Below are 16741 nucleotides of genomic sequence, written 5' to 3'. Positions count from 1 at the left end.
CAGCGCACAAGTAGATGAGGGGGGCAAGTAATGAGCCAGAATTTGCGACTCCCACTTTCATCCTCGGCTATGCCAACAACACGAGACTGGGACTGGTTGCTCTAAGAGGCGTGCTTGGATGTTTGGCCCGTTCATATTGCAACTTTGTGAAGACATGAGGTATGTGTGACTCCATCCGCAATGTTCACATGATACAGGTACCGGTGCATTTGAAGGTCACATAGGTCGCACGCAACAATATATCCAAATGAATAAATCACTACAAAGACGCTGACCGAAACTACATGCTGGAATCTCACGGCGCGCGTATACTTCGCATCTGCCTCACCCAAACCATCTATCCCATCCTTCAGTCACAGGCCCTCACCAATCCTTAGCCGCCTTGGCATAGTGGTCGCCAAACGTATCGTTCCACTTGTCCACCATGCCCGCCGCCATGCCCGCCCCGATCGTCGTCTCCCCGGCCTCGAGCCCCCGCGTCACATCCTTCATAAACTCGTCCATCGTCATCGCCATGGGGTTGTTCTTCTTCTTGTTGTCGTCCGGGTCCTCGCGCTCACGGTGCAGGTCCGACTCCACCATGGGCGGCACAATCTCGACCACCCTGATCTGCGTGTCGCGCGCGAGCTGCGTGCGCAGGTTGAGCGACCAGAAGTGCACCCACGCCTTGGTGCCGTTATACACGGGGTTGATGATGCTGAACGGCACGAAGCCCAGCCCGCTGCTCACGTTCATGATGCACGCGCCGTCTCGGCCCTTCTGCCTTAGGTGCGGCAGGAAGTGCAGGCTGAGGTGCATCGGCCCCCGGACGTTGACGTCGAGCTCCTGGTCTGCGCGCGCGAGGAAGTCGGCGGCGTCGTCCTTTGTGACCTGCAGGGGCCGCTGGATGCCCGCGTTGTTGACGAGGCAGTCGATCTCCGGGTGGTCCTTGGTCACCTGCGCGACGAACCCGGGGATGTCCTTGGTCGAGCCCGTGTCGAGGACGTAGTATGCCGCCGCGCCAATCTCCTTGGCCGTGGCCTGCAGCTTGGACTCCGTGCGGCCCACGATGATGACCTTGATGTTCTTGCTGATGAAGTACTCGGACAAGGCGCGGCCGATGCCGCCGGCTCCACCGGTGACGAGGGCACACTTGAAATCCATGGCGGCTTAGCTGCTTGTGGTTTCCGTCGATGTCGATGTTGTCGTCTTCGCCGTTTTTGGTCCCGAGTTGGCGCTATCAGGCAGTACTGGCGTTGTGCTTGCTATTGCAGATTCTTGCGTGTGCTTCTGACTGCCTAGTGGCTTTGCTTCACCACTCTCACGCTCAAAGGGGAGATGTTTGATCAGAGAGGCTTTCGTGTGTACGTCCGAGACAGAAACGGGGACGCGGCAGCTACTATCAGCCATTTTCTTGCTGAGTGCACTATATAAAAGCGCAAGATGGCTGGGTTTATATCCCTACACTGTGTCGATCGATCCAGCACCGGGGTGTGCGGGATACGCAGTCTAGCTGGAGCTCTGTTGAGTGCCTGGGGTGAGAGAGAGTCGATGACGGCTATGATATCACTGTCTCCAGAGTGGGTTGGAGTCTCGGGCCTCTCCGTACAAGTGAGTTGGGCAGGCAGGGTATGTAGATAACGTTCGAGGAAAGTGGAACAAAACTTCACAGTTTTGAAATGGCTTGGAAATGGTTGGGATGTCTTTTGTCAAAATGCTAAGTATCGGGCAGGAATGAAGGGAAAAGGGTTATATACGCCAAACGAGCAACGCGGCTCTCCAAAAGGCAAGTCGGAAGTCCCACGGGACATGCAACTCATGCCCTCCCGCAAAACCACTCGCGTCTCTTATCGTGCGCCATTCCTGTGTGCCCCAAACCCCTCCTCCAGGTGCTGCTTCTCCCTCCTTCGGTCTCGGTCATCGTCGGCTCCAGAAAACACAGGCGACGACGACATGCGGGCGGGCGGGCGGACGGGATGACCCGACAACGTAATTAGAAAGACGTCATCGTCAAGAAAGAGCGCATCCTGCATGTGCCTCCGCGTGCGCCGCGTGTCCCTCCTCCCGCCCGTATGTGCTCCTGTCTGCCTGCACGTGGGCCCGGGGGACCTTTTGCTTCTAGGCCCTCCCTCCGCCACTCAGAGAGAAGGGGGACGGCCTCCAAGCGGGAACCCCCTTCTCTTTCCCTGAGCAGAGTTCACTAATTCCCGCGCTAATGCTGCTGTGGCGCGCCAGCCAATCACGCCGTCGTTGGCTTCCCGAAATGGGATTGTCGCGCAACCAGAGATCTCTCTCTGGTTTTCAAAGAAGTGCTTTACCTTCCTCATCTCGCTTCAACGACTGATTGGGGGCTGCTGGACAGACTATGCGATGAGACGGACACGATGTCTTGGTAGAGAACCATCTAACAACCGTGGTCAACAAGATCAAAGCAAGCAGTGAAAGCAGACGTGCACAATCAGCGGACGTGGTCTCGATGCACGTGTAAGAATTATCTTGAATTTCCTTCGACTGCAGTCATGTCTCTCTCTATATGCCATTCTCTCTGCGTTTATCAAGAACAAGGATAGGGAAGCTCGAATCGTCCATGGTATCATGATTCTCTGTGTCTTTCTAAGCAGGGATGCGATGCTTCCAACAACATACGACACATCAGGAAAAGGAGAAGCGCAGAAACCAGAGGCGCAGGCAGCATCATTAGGCAGGAGCGCAAAGACGGGCAGCGTAAAACAAAAAAATATGCGATGAGTGATAACAGAGCCTTTTACGCATTCCGCCGGGAAGACAAGGAAATGGTTCATGTCATACAAAAGAAAAGGTACTGTGGTATAACAAAGTGACCTGGAGTTGCCACTTTTTTGCGATATTGTGCGTCGTCGATCGAAATGTGGTAGGCGTGCATCCAAATCAAGTCCTGGGAGACGGTCCAATAGAGCGGTGTCGGTGCGGCCTCCTTGTCATCATCTGGGTAATGGCGGCAAAGCCTTGTCGAGACTCGTGCGGTCTACGAGTTTGCCGTGAAAGCTGCCACTGCCACTGCCACTTCGAGCTCTGCCAGGCACTGTGTCGATATAGCTTGATTTCGGCGGTGTTGGCGGGCCTCTGCCACCAAAGCCGCCTGGGGCAAGATCCGTGTATCCATCTGCTCGCTCTCGTGGCGTGAATGGTCGCCCTCCAATTGAGCTGGCCTCGGCACTTTCCTCGACTACTGGTAATATCGTGTTCGAGTTCGTACGGCCCGGTGGCGGTATACTGGTCGTGATTTTGCGGTCGGGAACATGTCCTTCTTTGTCTGCATCCTTGTCTGTTCTGGACGCAACCAGCAAGGCTTTCTCAACAACAGGATTGGGCTCCGGCGAGCCGGGACTGCGCATTTCCGGTGGTGCAGGTGGGAGATAGTTTGGTTCCGATGGAATATATGGCCCGGCTGCAGAGCTGGCCATGGCCGCGGCAGCCTCTCGATCATGCGCATCCCGAGCCGCCTCCTCGGGTGACATGGTAATGCCAGTCATGAAGTTGAGGAACCGCTCACCATACTCGTGGGGTGGGCGAGCCGAGATCTGAGTCCTGTCGTGGGACAAGCCTTTCCAGAAGTGCTCAAACTTCTTGATAATTCCGTACTACCAGAGCTATGTTAGTTGCGTGACTGGTTCAGTGACTTGAGGAATTACTTACGTGTGTGAGGCAGTCAATGATTCCGAGGTAGTAGATTTCCTCGCCTGGCTGGCCGTCTTCGTGGGTCGCCCGGATTCCGCCATCATCTGAATAGAAGAGCCCGCGTGTATGCGTCGTCTCCAGAATATCAGGCATCTTGTTCATTGTTTCGCCCACCGGCACGGGTCGCTCGGCCTTGATCATCTGCCGCAGCTCTTTTGCCTTGCGCGCGTTCTCAAGCTTCGAGGGGGTGCGCATGAGTACTTGAGAAGGGTCATCCGCGGCACTATCACCACCGGGTTGGAACACTTGCAACGTCTTCTCTCGCAGATTCTCCTCGTTGCCCTTGCGGAGATCATGGATCCCAATCAAGAGGGAGTAGTCCATGATCCCAAGCTTCTGCATGAGTCGAACATCGCGCTCTAATTGTTGCACAAAGAGGTGCTTCTTCTGAAGGCCGAGCTCCAAATGGCGCTTCCGGCGCAGCCAGTTGAGATCCTTCAAGGTGGCCCGAGGGTTCTTCTCCAGGTCTTCCTCCTTGTAGTCGCGCCCAACCGAGGAGCCTTTGAGGTCGAAGGTCGTGTGGATGTCCCGGTGTGGCGGAAAGAGGTTGTTCATTACGACGAAATGAATCTTCCGGCCGTATGGAGTCTTGACGCGGTGCAGTCCGTAAAATTGTGATAACAAGGTATTCGGGTTGTCGGTAACATGGTTGTAATAGTCCTTGAGGATTTTCCGCAAAAACTTGTGTTCGCCATGATGGATAGTCTTGATGATGTACTTGTAATCTCTCGAGAAGTAGAAAAAGCTGCCACTTTTGCCAGGAGATCCGAGTTCGGAGAGGATGTATTTGCCGGTCAAGGATATCAGGTAATCTGCGGGATCGAGACGGAAGAGCGCCCGAAGATGGCGGAAAACCCAGGGGGCGTAGTCCTTGAACTTGAAGTCGTACTTTGCCGACGGCACAAGCTCGTTGCCGGTTATGTCAAACGTCGATTTCTGCTTAGTTTCGAAGTCGGCATCGGTTAAGGGCCGGTCAAGCTTGGCGTTCGTCCGAGAGACAGAGACACGGATTCCTGTTAACATATTGTATGCTGTGGTAAAGTTCGCATGGCTCTCGTCGACCTTGGTGCCGACGAGGACCTTATCCTCCTCCTCCTCCTCCTTCCTCCGGCGCTTGGCCCGCTTCTGGCGGTATGCTTCTGCCCACCTACTTGCCTCGTCGTCCGGAATCACGTCCTCGCGAGGCACTTCCGAATGGACGGAGCGGGTGTTGCGGCGTGCAAGGCTCAATGATGTTCGCCGCGCACCAACTCCGGGCCCATTGCCAACAGTCGGCGAAAAGCGCCCACTGGCATAAGCCACCGAGTCCACGTTGGTGTCCTTGGAGAGCGACGAGCGACCTGGCTGAGGGCGGGGAACTTCCAACGTGTGGCGGTGCTTCAGACTTCCCCCGGGCGTAGGAGGTGCAGGAGAGACGGATGGCCCATGAATGCTCGTAGTCGGTACTGGTGGAGGTGCGTGGGTTGGTGCTGCCGGGGACCAACTTTGGGAAACCGGACCATTCTGCTGAATATCGTCGCGTGGTACCGGCGGAGGTCCTGCGTTTCTGAGGTGACTGAACTCTGGGTAGGTCCGTCCGGAGGACTGGCCCTGCGAGGGTATGGGTGGAGGGGCGCTGACAGGACTAGAGTGGCCGCCCTCGACGGCAGGCTTCACCAAATGGCCAGCATCGCCATTCATTGGCATGGCGCCACGCGTGCGAGAGGACTGAGCCCCGTTCGGAAGCGCTTGTGGATAGTCGCCAGTCATATGCGGTTGGCGAGTGGAAGAATCAGTCGATGAGTTGTCGTCGAAGGACTCATGCGTTGGCTGTTCGCGATCAAAGCTGTGGCCGAGAGATGAGGAGAATGGCTTGTGGGCCACGTAAGCGTCGTCCCGGGGCTCGTCGTCGTACTCGTGATGACTGTTGTCTAGGTGGACAAGACCGGCATTGTAGGCGTGAACGGGAGAGTTGTCGTCGTTGACAAAGGATGGCATCGTCTATTTGGAAGCCCGTAGCGCTGGTCTCGGCAGGGTCAGGTGTGGACCAGACCGAAGTAGCCGGGAAGCGTCGAAGTTCCTGCTAGAATTGACAAGCGGCCGTTCTGAGGCGATGTCGACCCAGGTGCGTTGCCCGAAGTCTCCGGCGGTTGTTGGATGTATCGAGTGCCGTCGCGAGGCGTGCGTCTCGGGCACAGGCGCGAACAGCCAGGGGCAAGCGCGGAAAGATGCAGATATCGGCTATGGAGAGCGAGCAGAGAAAGCAGGCCGTCACAGGAGGCAGCAGGCGGCAGGCGTCGGTGCAATTGAGCGGCGAGAGGAAGCGGTCGAGGAAGCCCGAGGCCTTTGTCGTCGGACAGGCGTGGTGGTGCAGGCAGGACTGGACTGGGGACGGGGAGGGACGAGTCGAGCCAGGCGAGTCTGGAGGGTGGCCCGTGGAAGCGTGGACGGGGCGGGTGAAATGAGCTGGCGCAACGGGCGACAAAGTTGGCAGCAGGAAGCCTGGGCCCCAGGGCGAGTCAGCCACACTCTGAGCAATCACCGCGCCCGTGCCTGGGCCAACGGGCCCGCCCTGCACCAGCAACCCCCAAGGGCCTCTAGCGCAGCCAATGCGAGCAGCCCTCGCGCCTCGAGCGGGCTGGGCACCTCCCACCCGCCGGCATCCTCTCCGTCCGCGAGCGAGGGACGGACGGACCTTCAAGGAGACAAGGCAGGCAGGCAAGCAGTCCATGCCTCCAGGGGTATCCCACGACGACACAAGACAGCCACGGTTTGTCGACATGGCACCCTGCAAGATCGCCCTTGAGTGAGTACTGCGGAGGAAGCAATGATGCTCCTACTGCCCAGCCACCGCCAGTTTGTGCAGATCAGGTCGGCTGTCCACTGACTTCAACGAGGCGCCAGTAGACCGCGACCAGGTCGTCACAGTTGACGCCATCAAGGTTTATCAGGGACGAGCATCTTTGGGCATCATCGACAATGCATTTATATCGGCCTCAATGCACGAATGCACAGCTCCCAGAGCGAGAAAATTCCAGTCTGGGCATGCCAATCCTGGGCAGCCTCTGTCCTGTGCTATCTTCGGGGCTTTTGCTGCTCTCCCCGCCCAGTCGATGCAGCCGTTAGTTTAGCGGAGGCCGAACTCATTTGACAGACTAGACATGTGCTCGCTTTGTTCGGGTGCGATCCCGTTGCCTCGCGGGTGGAGGCGTTGCGTCACTCGCAGACGACTGTCAATTGAACAGAGTCAACCCTCCACCACACCGCACCAATCCCCTAGTGCCATGCCCTGCTTTAGCTGCAAGCTAACCTGGCTGTCAGGTTCGCCGAAGCACATCGGCTCCTCGGCTGTGCACTATTGTTTTCCCAAGGAGTGACAAAGGGGGTCGGGTCACGTCTCCAAGCTCACCGAGCCATAGCAATAGCACGGTTTAGGGATACCCTCTCGTTGAGGCCTACTCCCTACGGGTTCGGCACACAGATTCAGGGGCAGCCCAAAGGCCAAGCAACGGTTGTTGACTTTCGGACAGGGCCCTGAGAAACAGGTGGATCTCTGGGAGGCCTTCAGCTTTTCAAGGGTCATGGCAGCGGAACGGAACCCCGGTGGGCGGCCAGGCTGGCACAGTCGCTGCTCATTTCGACAGCCATGCATGCGTGGCTGTGGTTCTCCAGACTATTAACAGATTTCCTGCACCTCTAGCAGCAGCTGAACGGTGCCATGAAACACTGCCTCGCCCACGGTTCTGGTAAAGCTGCTGGGACGACATCAGGCTGGTTCTCTCTCGACAGATCTCTTCCTTGAAGAGCTGCGAGAAACGGCCCAGCAGCTTGTGCTGGCGCCATCACCGATTGTCACGATCTACACAGCGGTGGACCTGGACCTTGTCCCTAGGCTGTTGTCGTAGCCTTGCTGGCGGTGCCGAGTCTTCCGTGCCTGCGCCTAACGTTGCTTTTCGTAGATAAATGCTCCAGTAAAACCCCCTGCATGATGGTCTCTGGCTTGGACAATTTGTGTCTAACTCAGGCGGTTCGGCTGCTTGGCCCCTTTGCTTGGCAAGCAGCGACGACGTATCGACTCACCCTGTCGCCAACAGTTTTAGGATACGAATTCTACCAAACAAGTTCGCAAGGCCAACAATGATGGCGGCACCTCAATACTCGGGCACTGAACCTATCTGCAGCACCTCGGCTTGTGATCTTCCCTTGATAGCGCCCATCATTCCCAAACGGGCGCGTTCAGGTCATTGTTCACATGGTAGATCCAACCAAGCACCCCTGCCAATCAGCAATCGCCACCATGCGATGCGCATTTCCAAGCTTTCGACACCAGATGAGGTCACCGTAGACATTTTGACAATTCACATGGGCTCCCTTTGAGGAAAGCCCCGGCCAGCACGCGCACCGCCTTGGCTATTGCTGATTAATTCTTCAACGACAACGATGCACCAAATGGTTTTGAGCCCTTGCTTGTATGCTGCAGGACAACTACTATGTAGTGGTCAAGCAAACTGGGCATTCGTAGTGATGCAGAGGCGCAGACCCTGGCAACGGCAAACGCACGTCATCAAGCACAGTAGATGCCCGGATATAGCTCGATCAGGGCGTAGCCGGCACATGCCAACGTTGCCGCGCAGTTGCGCTTGGTGTTGCATTTGGAATTGCAGACAAGAATTGCTTAACTAAGCATAAAGTATCTGAGCACGAGCAGTTTACGAGCACTAGCCAAACGTGTCGAGCGGCAGTATCTCTGCGCACAATATTGCTAATTCCTACCTTACTTACATACTTCAGGTACCCAGGTAAGGGGATGACTGTAGCTGTTACGAAATGACCGAAAGTTCTGTTCTTCGAGATTACTGCATGTTCTCTCGTAATGCGAGCAAGACAAACGCGCAAGCGCAGTCTAGTATTTGGAAGGCCAAGTTGAAGCCAACAAAACTCATCGAATAATACAACAAGAACTCCTTCCATGCCTTTTGATCGTTGCTGATATACATAATTGTAATACATGATGTAGGTAGCCACCGCGTTCGGCCGTAGCCAAGGCTACGATATTGCTGGCATCACACCCGCGCTTCACCGCTTAGCAGCGCTATCAGCGGCCATGTTGTTGGCTCCTTCTTTTTGCAGGCGCTCTAGTGTCTTCTTCTTCTGGTATTCGGCGACGCGGAATTTCTTGAAATATGCAACCTGCAGAAGTCCCATCGTTAGCCGGCTATGTCTGGACCGATGGGGCGGCGTTCCGACTGTCTTCACAGCGCATGCGCGCGCGCCCTCGAGCACATGCCTGCTCTACCTGCCGCGCTTGCGATGACGGCGAGATAGCGAAACGCAACCGTCCATCGCAGTGGCATGTCTGCCAAAATGGCATTCCTCGCATCCATCCCCATGGTCAACTCACCCAAGCCGTTGCGCAGTCCTGCTCGAACACCTTGTTTTCCGCCGCGCAATTCTTATCCGCCAGCTTCTTGCCGTCGCCGTTGACCGAGTCGATGATGTCGTGCTTGTCGAGGCAGGCAAAGTAGTTATCGCGGGCCTCCCAGCACCGCTTGCGCTCGGAGCGGTCGGGTGCTACGGCCCCGGATCGCACCTCCTCCTTGCGCTTGTCGTCGGCCGACGCCGTAAAGTAGTTGAGGACGCCCATCTTGCTGCGCTGCGTGGTGAAGATGTTTGCCAAAGTGGCAGGCGTGTCGTGTGGTGATGTCTTTTTTTTTGAGGTTCCCAAGAGTCGCCTCGGATCTACCTGGCTATGGTCGGCGTCACGATTGAGCAAGCTGCGCCCGCCAATGTGCTATCGATAGTGGATCATTGGCGAGCTTGAGCTGAGATTCAGGGTCGACGTGCATCTGCCTGCAACACAACGGATCATCCTGGTCGTTCCGCGCCAGGGGGCGGCAAGCCGTCTTTTAGGGTTTGAGCCTTGTCCTCGAGGCATTTTGGTATCCGCATGATTGTCTTAGACAGCTTCGCTGCGGCTCCAGAAAGCCCGATACATGACCGCTATTGAGCCCAGTGAACCAGGGAGCTGGGTAGTGCTTCTGATGTGGTTGGGGGACCGTTAGTCCCGGCCAGGCTGCCGCATGCCATCCGCTGGCCGGGGACCTAGTGAACCCAAAACTGTCCACTCAATCCGCGACCTGGCCACGCCTGTCACTCCTGCGACCAGGCCCCCCAACAACATCCAATTTGGCATCTCTCGGCAATCTGCGATCAAGCGTTTTGCTCTCATCGCGACACGGATCGTCTTGCGATTTTCTCGGCGCTGAAGAGCTACAGACGAACCAACTCTCGAACGACGCATCAGAAAGGGCTGTCCACCGCCCTTCTCGCGGCCCACACCACACCATCCAATCTAGGTCACACGACGACCCCTTCCGCACGAGGGACAGACCCGGCGACGATGGACGTGCTCTAGACAGCATCTACCGATACCGATACTTCTTTCACTCCTTCATCTACTTGCGTACACGCCCCTTGACCGAATTTTGCGCTTCACCACCCGGCGGCGTCCTCAGAACTGCCGTCCTTTCCTCCCACGACTTCAGAACAAGTCATCTCTCAATAACCGCACGACCAGAACTCGCAAATCGACCAAGTCATGGCGCGAAGACGAAGACCGCCGCGGTCCGGCGCGATCGCGGAACTGCCCCCAATGCGCATCCTCGGCCAGATCGCCGCCCTACAGACGATATACTATGTGGTAGCGCTGGTCCTCATGGTTTTCACGATGCTCGTCTCCGGTCAGCGTTTCACACTCGACCTCGTGTTCGGCTGGTCCAGCCTGCGCGGCGACAATACTCAGGGCTGGCTGCTTGCCTTCATATGGCTGTGCTGCTCTGGCGCAATGTACGTTCGACTCTTTCATCAAGACAATTCTGTCCTCCCATGATGTGCGTGGTCAGCCTATGCTGCTGCGCGTCACCACAAACCATCAGGTCCTGTTGCTGGCTCCTCTGCTAACTTAGTTCTTGATTGACAGTGTGGCTGCCATGGTACTCATCGTTTCGCGGTCAAAGCTTATCCTCGACTTCGCAATCACTCTACACTTCATCCATCTCGTCATAGTCACCCTCAGCTCGGGCCTGGTGCCGCGGACGGCGTTCTGGTGGGGTACAATGGTGGCATCCTGTGCGGTCACCACCGTAGGCGGGACGTATGGCTGCCGCTGGCGAGAGCTGCAGCCGATCAACTTCGGCGGGCGAAGCACGGGCGCGACGAACGCGAACGGCACGGCTGGAGATGGCTCGAGCCGGGAGCTTGGAGGATCGCCAGGCGGTGCCGGTGACAGTCATGGCGATGAGGAGATGGGTTTCTCGAGGGGACGCGGCCGTGGCCGGGGCAGAGACGGTGGGGGCGAATATGAAATGGTTGGGATCAAGGCTGGGGAGAACCGGTAGCGATCTCTGGGCCCTTTGTTGTGAGCGTTTTTCTCTTTTGCTCGGGCGTTTCTGGAAACGGGGCTCAAGCGCAAAGCCTCTCTTAGAGCACGGCGTATATTATCAGCATCGGCGGCGTTTGGTATAGATATGTGTTGCCTGTGAGGAGCTTCTTTCTGGCCACACAAGCATATAGCGCAGAGCAAGTGTATTGTTACCTGGCTGTAGTGGAGGAGACATGCAACATGCTTGTCCGCAATAGGACTCAATCCAGATGAAGCTTAAGCTGAGGCTCTGGACATTGCCATGCCCACCATGAGAGAACCGGCGCACAGCAGTATCGGATTACTCCGCCCCAGACGTAGACCCTCCGAACCCTCAACTCGGAATGACCCACTTTGAGGGGGGGTGGCATGTCAGAACTCGGCGAATTGTCTCTCTGACTCTCTGTAAGGACAGATGCCGGTGTCATGTACTCGTAACTTTTGTGGTCCATTATATGAGAAACCTCCTGGCCCATCGGTCGTCGATATAATTTTAGGCGTCGCCACTTGAGGTACGAGTGTATTTCGTGCCATTTCCGCGGTCGCAAAAGGGGTGACATACGGAATAAGCAGGCACAGAGAGAGAGGGTCACGACACGGGGAAACTCCAAGATCCCCTACAAGGTTTACACCTGCATCCTTCGCTTCCACGCACATAGCAAAGCAACGCTCTTATTCAGAGTCCTCCGGAAACATCTCACCTTGGGCACTTCATCCCCCGAGTACACATTTTCTCCAGCAGCAGTGTATATATCACCAAAACACACACACACGCACAAACAAACGGCACACACCATGCGTGCACGCCTGAGCAACCACGAGAACCCCTCGCAGCTGCAGCTCGAGCCGTCGGCGTCCCCGCCGCGGACGATCCCGCTGTTCCTGATCCACGACGGCGGCGGGACGACGTTTAGCTATGCCTGCCTGGACCCTCTGGGGAGGACGGCCTATGGGGTTCACAACGCGCACTTTGACGAGGGCGGGTTTTGGGAGGGCGGGATCTCGGAGATGGCGCGGCATTACATCGGCCTGGTCGAGGCGTGTTTGCCGGATGGGGGGGATATTCTGCTTGGTGGTGAGTCCCTTTTTTGATATTTCTTGTATAAGAGGGGAGATTGTGCTGCTCAGGTGGTTTTGGTCGTTTGTTTTCATGTATGCTGGAATTTTGTGTTGGTGGTGCTCTCCCTTCTCCCTCTGTATGACCGCGGGCTTGATATGTCCCCCAGCTCTGACTATCCCGTCTGCTTTGGAGGGAAGAACAGCACCTGAAACTTTTCCGCCTTACTTTCATGACACGCCTGGGCCCAGACCCAAAGAAAAAAAAACGATGGGAAAAGGGAACAGGCTAACATTTGACACCAACCCCCTTCCCTCCAAAAAGGCTGGTCCTTGGGTGGCACGTTGTCCCTAGAAATGGCCCACCAGATCGCCGTCTCCGGGCCGGAACACCTGCGCAAGAAGTTCCGGGTGGTCGGCATGGTCTGGGTCGACACGGTATTCCCCCACCACGTCGAGGGCGAGACGCAGGACACGTACGTGGGGCCCAACGAGCGCATCGCCGAGGTCACGCAGGACATGATTGACGACATGACGAACCAGCAGCTCGTCCAGCTGAACATGATGCATGCTCGGCGGATGGTGTATGTGTGGGACATTCCGGCGTGGGAGAAGGCAGAGGACAAGAACGGGGAGAGAGCGGTGGTCAAGGTCCAGCCGCCCCGGACGATATTGCTACGTGCCAAGGGATCGACGAAAGGGGATTCACCGAGCTTCGTGGACCGCACGCGGCAGTTTAGGATGCTCGGATGGGAGAAGTATAGTGCTGCTCATGGCGGGTTCATCGACTCCGTTGTGGACGTGGAGGGCGAGCATTTCACAGTGTTTGAGTTTGACAAGGTGAGTTGTCGCGCCCCCCAAAAACTGCACAGGAGATATCCAGCCTCGACGAAATGAGCTGTGGATGGTGAGCTAAGTAGCGGATGCACAGATTGAGGACATCACCGCTCATATTCGGAGAGCCGCTGATGAGCTGGAAAGGCGGACGACATGACAGGAATAAGTAGACACAGCAAAAGGAAAAACGCTTCTTCCGCGACGAGCACTCCATACAAGTTATCAACAATTCGTTCACATAGATCTCATACAAGCTAGACCCATTCTCATAGTACTGATATTGTGCCACCTTCACCGCATGAATTTCTGCAGGGCCGCCTTGATGACGGGATGCTGCTGCTCGAAAATGGTCTGTCTCTGTGCCTCGAAGCCGCCCTCCTGCAACCAAGGCTCCGCCGGGCCAATGGCGAACTGGTCATCTCCCTTCTCCAGGCCTTCGTACATCTTGTCCGTGTAGACGGCCAAGGGCATGCCAATCTCGCCACCATTCTGCAGATCTGGCTGGTGCTTGGTGTCGTGAAGCTCCGTCTGCACCGCTGGTGGAAACACCTCGATCACCCGAATCTTCTCGTACCCCCCGTCCTTGAGCTGCTGCCGCAGATTGGTGATCCAGCTGTGCAAGGCGGCCTTGCTGGCATTGTAGCCGGGCGTCCTGACAAGGGTTGGCACCAGGCCAAGGGAAGCACTGACAAAGACGAGGTGTGCTTGCTGGCTGCCGGCGGTGTTGCTGCTCACGAGCCTCTGCAAATGCGGCAGGAAGGCCGTGACCAGGTGGACGAACGAGAGGTAGTTGGTGATCAGCTCGTCGCCGAAGCTCTCCAGGCTGACATCCTGAGGCCTGGCGAAGTCGAACGGCCGCTGGACGCCAGAGTTGAGCACGATGCAGTCGAGGTCCGGGTGCTGCTCAACGATGCTGCGGGCGACAGCCGGCAGCTGGTCCAGTTTTGTGATGTCAAAGGCTACGGCACTCGCGTTGGCGCTGCCGTGCTTGGAGACGAAGGCATCGAGGCGGTCCTGGCGGCGACCCGTGACGATGACCGAGGTGCCCGCGCTAACCAGTTTGGCCGCCAGCGCCTCGCCGATGCCTGAGGTGGCTCCGATCACAAGGGCTTTCTTGTACAAGGGTGCCATGATGTTCCGAGTATGCCTCTGTGGGATCTGCTCAAGGAACTTGGCAAGACCAGAAGCCGAGAACACGGGCTTTTTATACTTGGCTGACGATCAGTGAGTGAGCGTGGAGGATGTTGATGCATTGTGTAAGCGATCGAGCTGTAGCGCAATCGCGGGCAGCCACGAAACTTTGGGAAGGCGGACCCATCGCTCGGTTACCACATCTGGTAGGTCCAGTCCCCTAGAGCTACCTCGACGCGCAGCACTTAGGTCCGTCTTACCCCGTGATTGCGCAACCTCGCGATTATCGCCACGATGGGCCCGTCTGAGGCTACCACTCAAGGACGGCCGACTCTGTACGGTGCCAGCGCTGCAGCGGTCGTGTTTCGTCCCTCTGCCGGGGTGCATCCAGCAGTCTAGACACCAACAGCATGGTAGGTCTCCCTCGCCGGGACAGGTGCCATACCTGCCGCCTCAGGAAGATCAAGGTACGTCATCGTCACCTCTGCCACCACAATGTTGCCAGTCGCGCTGATGCCAGCCAACCCAGTGCGACGGCACAAGACCGCATTGCGGGCAATGTGTGACTACTGCAAGGACTTGTCGGGGCTACCCCCAAGCCGTCACGTTTCTCAATGCGACGCCTGAGAAAATCAACAATGCCAGTTGTAGTCACCGTGGAAAGGCCGTGAAGGGTCGAGTGGTCGCCACGTCGCACAGGGCCTCACGACCACCAGTTCGCAGTGAGCATGGCACAAATCGAAACCCAGGGCTGCAGGGGCAGATGGAGCAATCCGCAGGATGCGGCGCAGATCATCTGGTGCCAGAGCCCAGTCTCACATGGCTGCGCTTCTATGACGGCCTTCTGGGCGACTTCCTCGACAACTGCCTTCCATCCCACGCAACGACGGAGGTGCCACTCAGATGGCTTCGCACCCTTATGTCCGTCAATAAAGACATCGATGCCCTACCGCTGGCAATGTCGGCCCTTGCAGTCAGCTGGGCAGGCCATGTCAGGGGTAACGATAATCTCGTCAACCAGGGACTTCAGATTTACAGCTTCGCCTCGAGCAAGCTGCGTGCGGAGCATCCTTATCCCGGGCAAACCCAATTCCTTGCCACCACGGTGCTCCTGGCCCTCTACGAGCTCTTCGAGTTTGGTGACGAGAGCAACAAAGGCTGGATCTGCCATGCCGCGGGCATCACCACTGCCCTTCGCACTCTCAAGCCTGAAGGCGTCACAGAGCCTCTGTGTCTGGAGATATTCCTCTTTGTCAGGACAATGTTTGTGAGTCTGGAACCATCAAGCCTACGTAGATGTTGAGCTGACAAACCGACAGATGATCCAGAGCCTCAAAAACCGAAGAGCAGCATGTGCAGCTTCCATATCCTGGATGACGTTGCCATTCATTGATTTCCCAAAGAATAACCACCAAAGGCTGCTTGATTCGGGCCTCATTGCTGGAGAATTGGTCGAGGCAGCTGACCTTTTCAATAATTTTCAAGAAAATAGCGACGATCCTGCAGACTCATCAGCCGCGATGTCCCTTTTGGGAGATTTCGTCTGCCAACTTCGCCATCTGCAAACTTGGCAACTGGACAGGAAGGCCCTCAAAACACTCGCGTCTGTGTCTGGCGTGGATCACAATGGCGGATGCACACCGAAACAAGTCTCTGCAAGTGAAACCCGCAACTTTTCAGGTCAAAAACCCCCCTTGGTGTCCACTACGTACGACGACTTGCAAGAAGCACGTACAATGCTGCTTTATTGGTCGATCAATTTGACTATTTACATGACAATGCTGGGGCATGCACAGCTTCGATCCCTTCTACACAAATATGAGGACAACCATGGGCATTGCACTCACAGCTGCGGGACTGTGCGTGGCAGCCTCGAAGCTTGGATTATATCCGAGGCCAACCAGATGGCAAGCAACATTTCAAACAGCATTGCCTTCTGCTCACAGTGTATTTGGCAAAGCTACGGCGCTCTTGGCACTGAATGGGCAGCGAGGACTGCTTTGAAATGGTGCGAAACCCGTGATGCGATCCAGTCACGTCACGTACGCGACATGCTCTGTCATTATACGCCGCCATTGCCGTACCAAAAGTCATCACGCAGCAATTTCAGCAACTCGGCTTCAACTCCACGGCAAACGCGAATTGCCGAAGACTTTCAGAAGGCGGCTTTCGGCAATATCGATGTTCTCGCATTGCCATGGTGCCTAGTCGAGGACCAGTGCCTGCCCAGGAAGCTGCCAGGTGTGGCTTAGCTGCATGATACAATACGATCTGCGAGGCTGCCATACGTCCAGCCGCTTTCTCACAACCAATTCCGCGAAATCTGAGACGCGCAAGTGCTGACGGTGCTTGTCGATGCGATGCCACCTATTTGCAGGGGCGCTTTCACCGTCCCGAGGACCACGCGTCCAGGATCGGTTGTGATGCGCGGGCCGAGGGATGCATAGCTTAATTGGGTCCAAAAAGCTTGTTGCTCGCAATGCAGCGTAGGCACACCAATCACAACAGGTTGAGGTGACTGGGCGATCCAGACTTCGGGGTTACCACACCAACGTCGGCCATGACTGCAGGTCACAAGCTTTTTAGGGTTGGCGAGGATCGGGTAGCGCTGTCTTCGGCAAC

The 16741-nt window shown here is 56.5% G+C and overlaps 7 protein-coding genes across 7 annotated transcripts; 3 read left to right on the top strand and 4 right to left on the bottom strand.

Moving 5' to 3' along the window:
* Nucleotides 1-363: 363 nt before the first annotated feature.
* B0I36DRAFT_374723 (uncharacterized protein) lies at nucleotides 364-1143 on the bottom strand (the record flags this gene model as incomplete). The annotated part of the gene is made up of 1 exon (XM_046160304.1): nucleotides 364-1143. One exon carries the CDS (start codon nucleotides 1141-1143, stop codon nucleotides 364-366), a length of 780 nt encoding a protein of 259 aa, XP_046011389.1.
* Nucleotides 1144-2939: 1796 nt separating this feature from the next.
* Nucleotides 2940-5673, bottom strand: B0I36DRAFT_363689 (uncharacterized protein; the record flags this gene model as incomplete). Its single annotated transcript, XM_046158854.1, has 2 exons — nucleotides 2940-3599; nucleotides 3655-5673. The coding sequence occupies 2 exons, from the start codon at nucleotides 5671-5673 to the stop codon at nucleotides 2940-2942; spliced, it is 2679 nt and encodes an 892-aa protein (XP_046011388.1).
* A 3078-nt stretch (nucleotides 5674-8751) lies between these two features.
* Nucleotides 8752-9319, bottom strand: B0I36DRAFT_244371 (cytochrome oxidase c subunit VIb-domain-containing protein; the record flags this gene model as incomplete). Its single annotated transcript, XM_046150053.1, has 2 exons — nucleotides 8752-8865; nucleotides 9077-9319. The coding sequence occupies 2 exons, from the start codon at nucleotides 9317-9319 to the stop codon at nucleotides 8752-8754; spliced, it is 357 nt and encodes a 118-aa protein (XP_046011387.1).
* A 954-nt stretch (nucleotides 9320-10273) lies between these two features.
* On the top strand, nucleotides 10274-11072 carry B0I36DRAFT_245018 (integral membrane protein S linking to the trans Golgi network-domain-containing protein; the record flags this gene model as incomplete). The annotated part of the gene is made up of 2 exons (XM_046150112.1): nucleotides 10274-10521; nucleotides 10655-11072. 2 exons carry the CDS (start codon nucleotides 10274-10276, stop codon nucleotides 11070-11072), a joined length of 666 nt encoding a protein of 221 aa, XP_046011386.1.
* Nucleotides 11073-12089: 1017 nt separating this feature from the next.
* Nucleotides 12090-13250, top strand: B0I36DRAFT_325039 (uncharacterized protein). Its single transcript, XM_046154190.1, has 3 exons — nucleotides 12090-12170; nucleotides 12477-12991; nucleotides 13083-13250. Exons 1-3 carry the CDS (start codon nucleotides 12104-12106, stop codon nucleotides 13143-13145), a joined length of 645 nt encoding a protein of 214 aa, XP_046011385.1. The 5' UTR covers nucleotides 12090-12103; the 3' UTR covers nucleotides 13146-13250.
* Nucleotides 13251-14233, bottom strand: B0I36DRAFT_325038 (uncharacterized protein). Its single transcript, XM_046154189.1, has one exon. The coding sequence runs from the start codon at nucleotides 14117-14119 to the stop codon at nucleotides 13280-13282; it is 840 nt and encodes a 279-aa protein (XP_046011384.1). The 5' UTR covers nucleotides 14120-14233; the 3' UTR covers nucleotides 13251-13279.
* A 649-nt stretch (nucleotides 14234-14882) lies between these two features.
* Nucleotides 14883-15496, top strand: B0I36DRAFT_363684 (uncharacterized protein; the record flags this gene model as incomplete). Its single annotated transcript, XM_046158853.1, has 2 exons — nucleotides 14883-15382; nucleotides 15448-15496. The coding sequence occupies 2 exons, from the start codon at nucleotides 14883-14885 to the stop codon at nucleotides 15494-15496; spliced, it is 549 nt and encodes a 182-aa protein (XP_046011383.1).
* Between the last annotated feature and the right edge of the window lie 1245 nt (nucleotides 15497-16741).

This window comes from Microdochium trichocladiopsis, assembly GCF_020744255.1.
Source record: "Microdochium trichocladiopsis strain MPI-CAGE-CH-0230 chromosome Unknown B0I36scaffold_6, whole genome shotgun sequence".
In the NCBI taxonomy this organism is placed as follows: Eukaryota; Fungi; Ascomycota; class Sordariomycetes; order Xylariales; family Microdochiaceae; genus Microdochium; species Microdochium trichocladiopsis.
The sequence above is the reverse complement of the archived record's forward strand: the minus strand, read 5'-3'. Positions and strand labels throughout refer to the sequence as shown.

Bases quoted from the DNA above. Each gene is read 5' to 3' on its own strand.
- B0I36DRAFT_325039 (XM_046154190.1), top strand. From the start codon at position 12,104: ATGGCGCGGCATTACATCGGCCTGGTCGAGGCGTGTTTGCCGGATGGG. The intron at 12,171-12,476 runs GTGAGTCCCTTT...CCCTCCAAAAAG, and splicing joins GGGGGATATTCTGCTTGGTG to GCTGGTCCTTGGGTGGCACG. The intron at 12,992-13,082 runs GTGAGTTGTCGC...GCGGATGCACAG, and splicing joins CAGTGTTTGAGTTTGACAAG to ATTGAGGACATCACCGCTCA.
- B0I36DRAFT_325038 (XM_046154189.1), bottom strand. From the start codon at position 14,119: ATGGCACCCTTGTACAAGAAAGCCCTTGTGATCGGAGCCACCTCAGGC.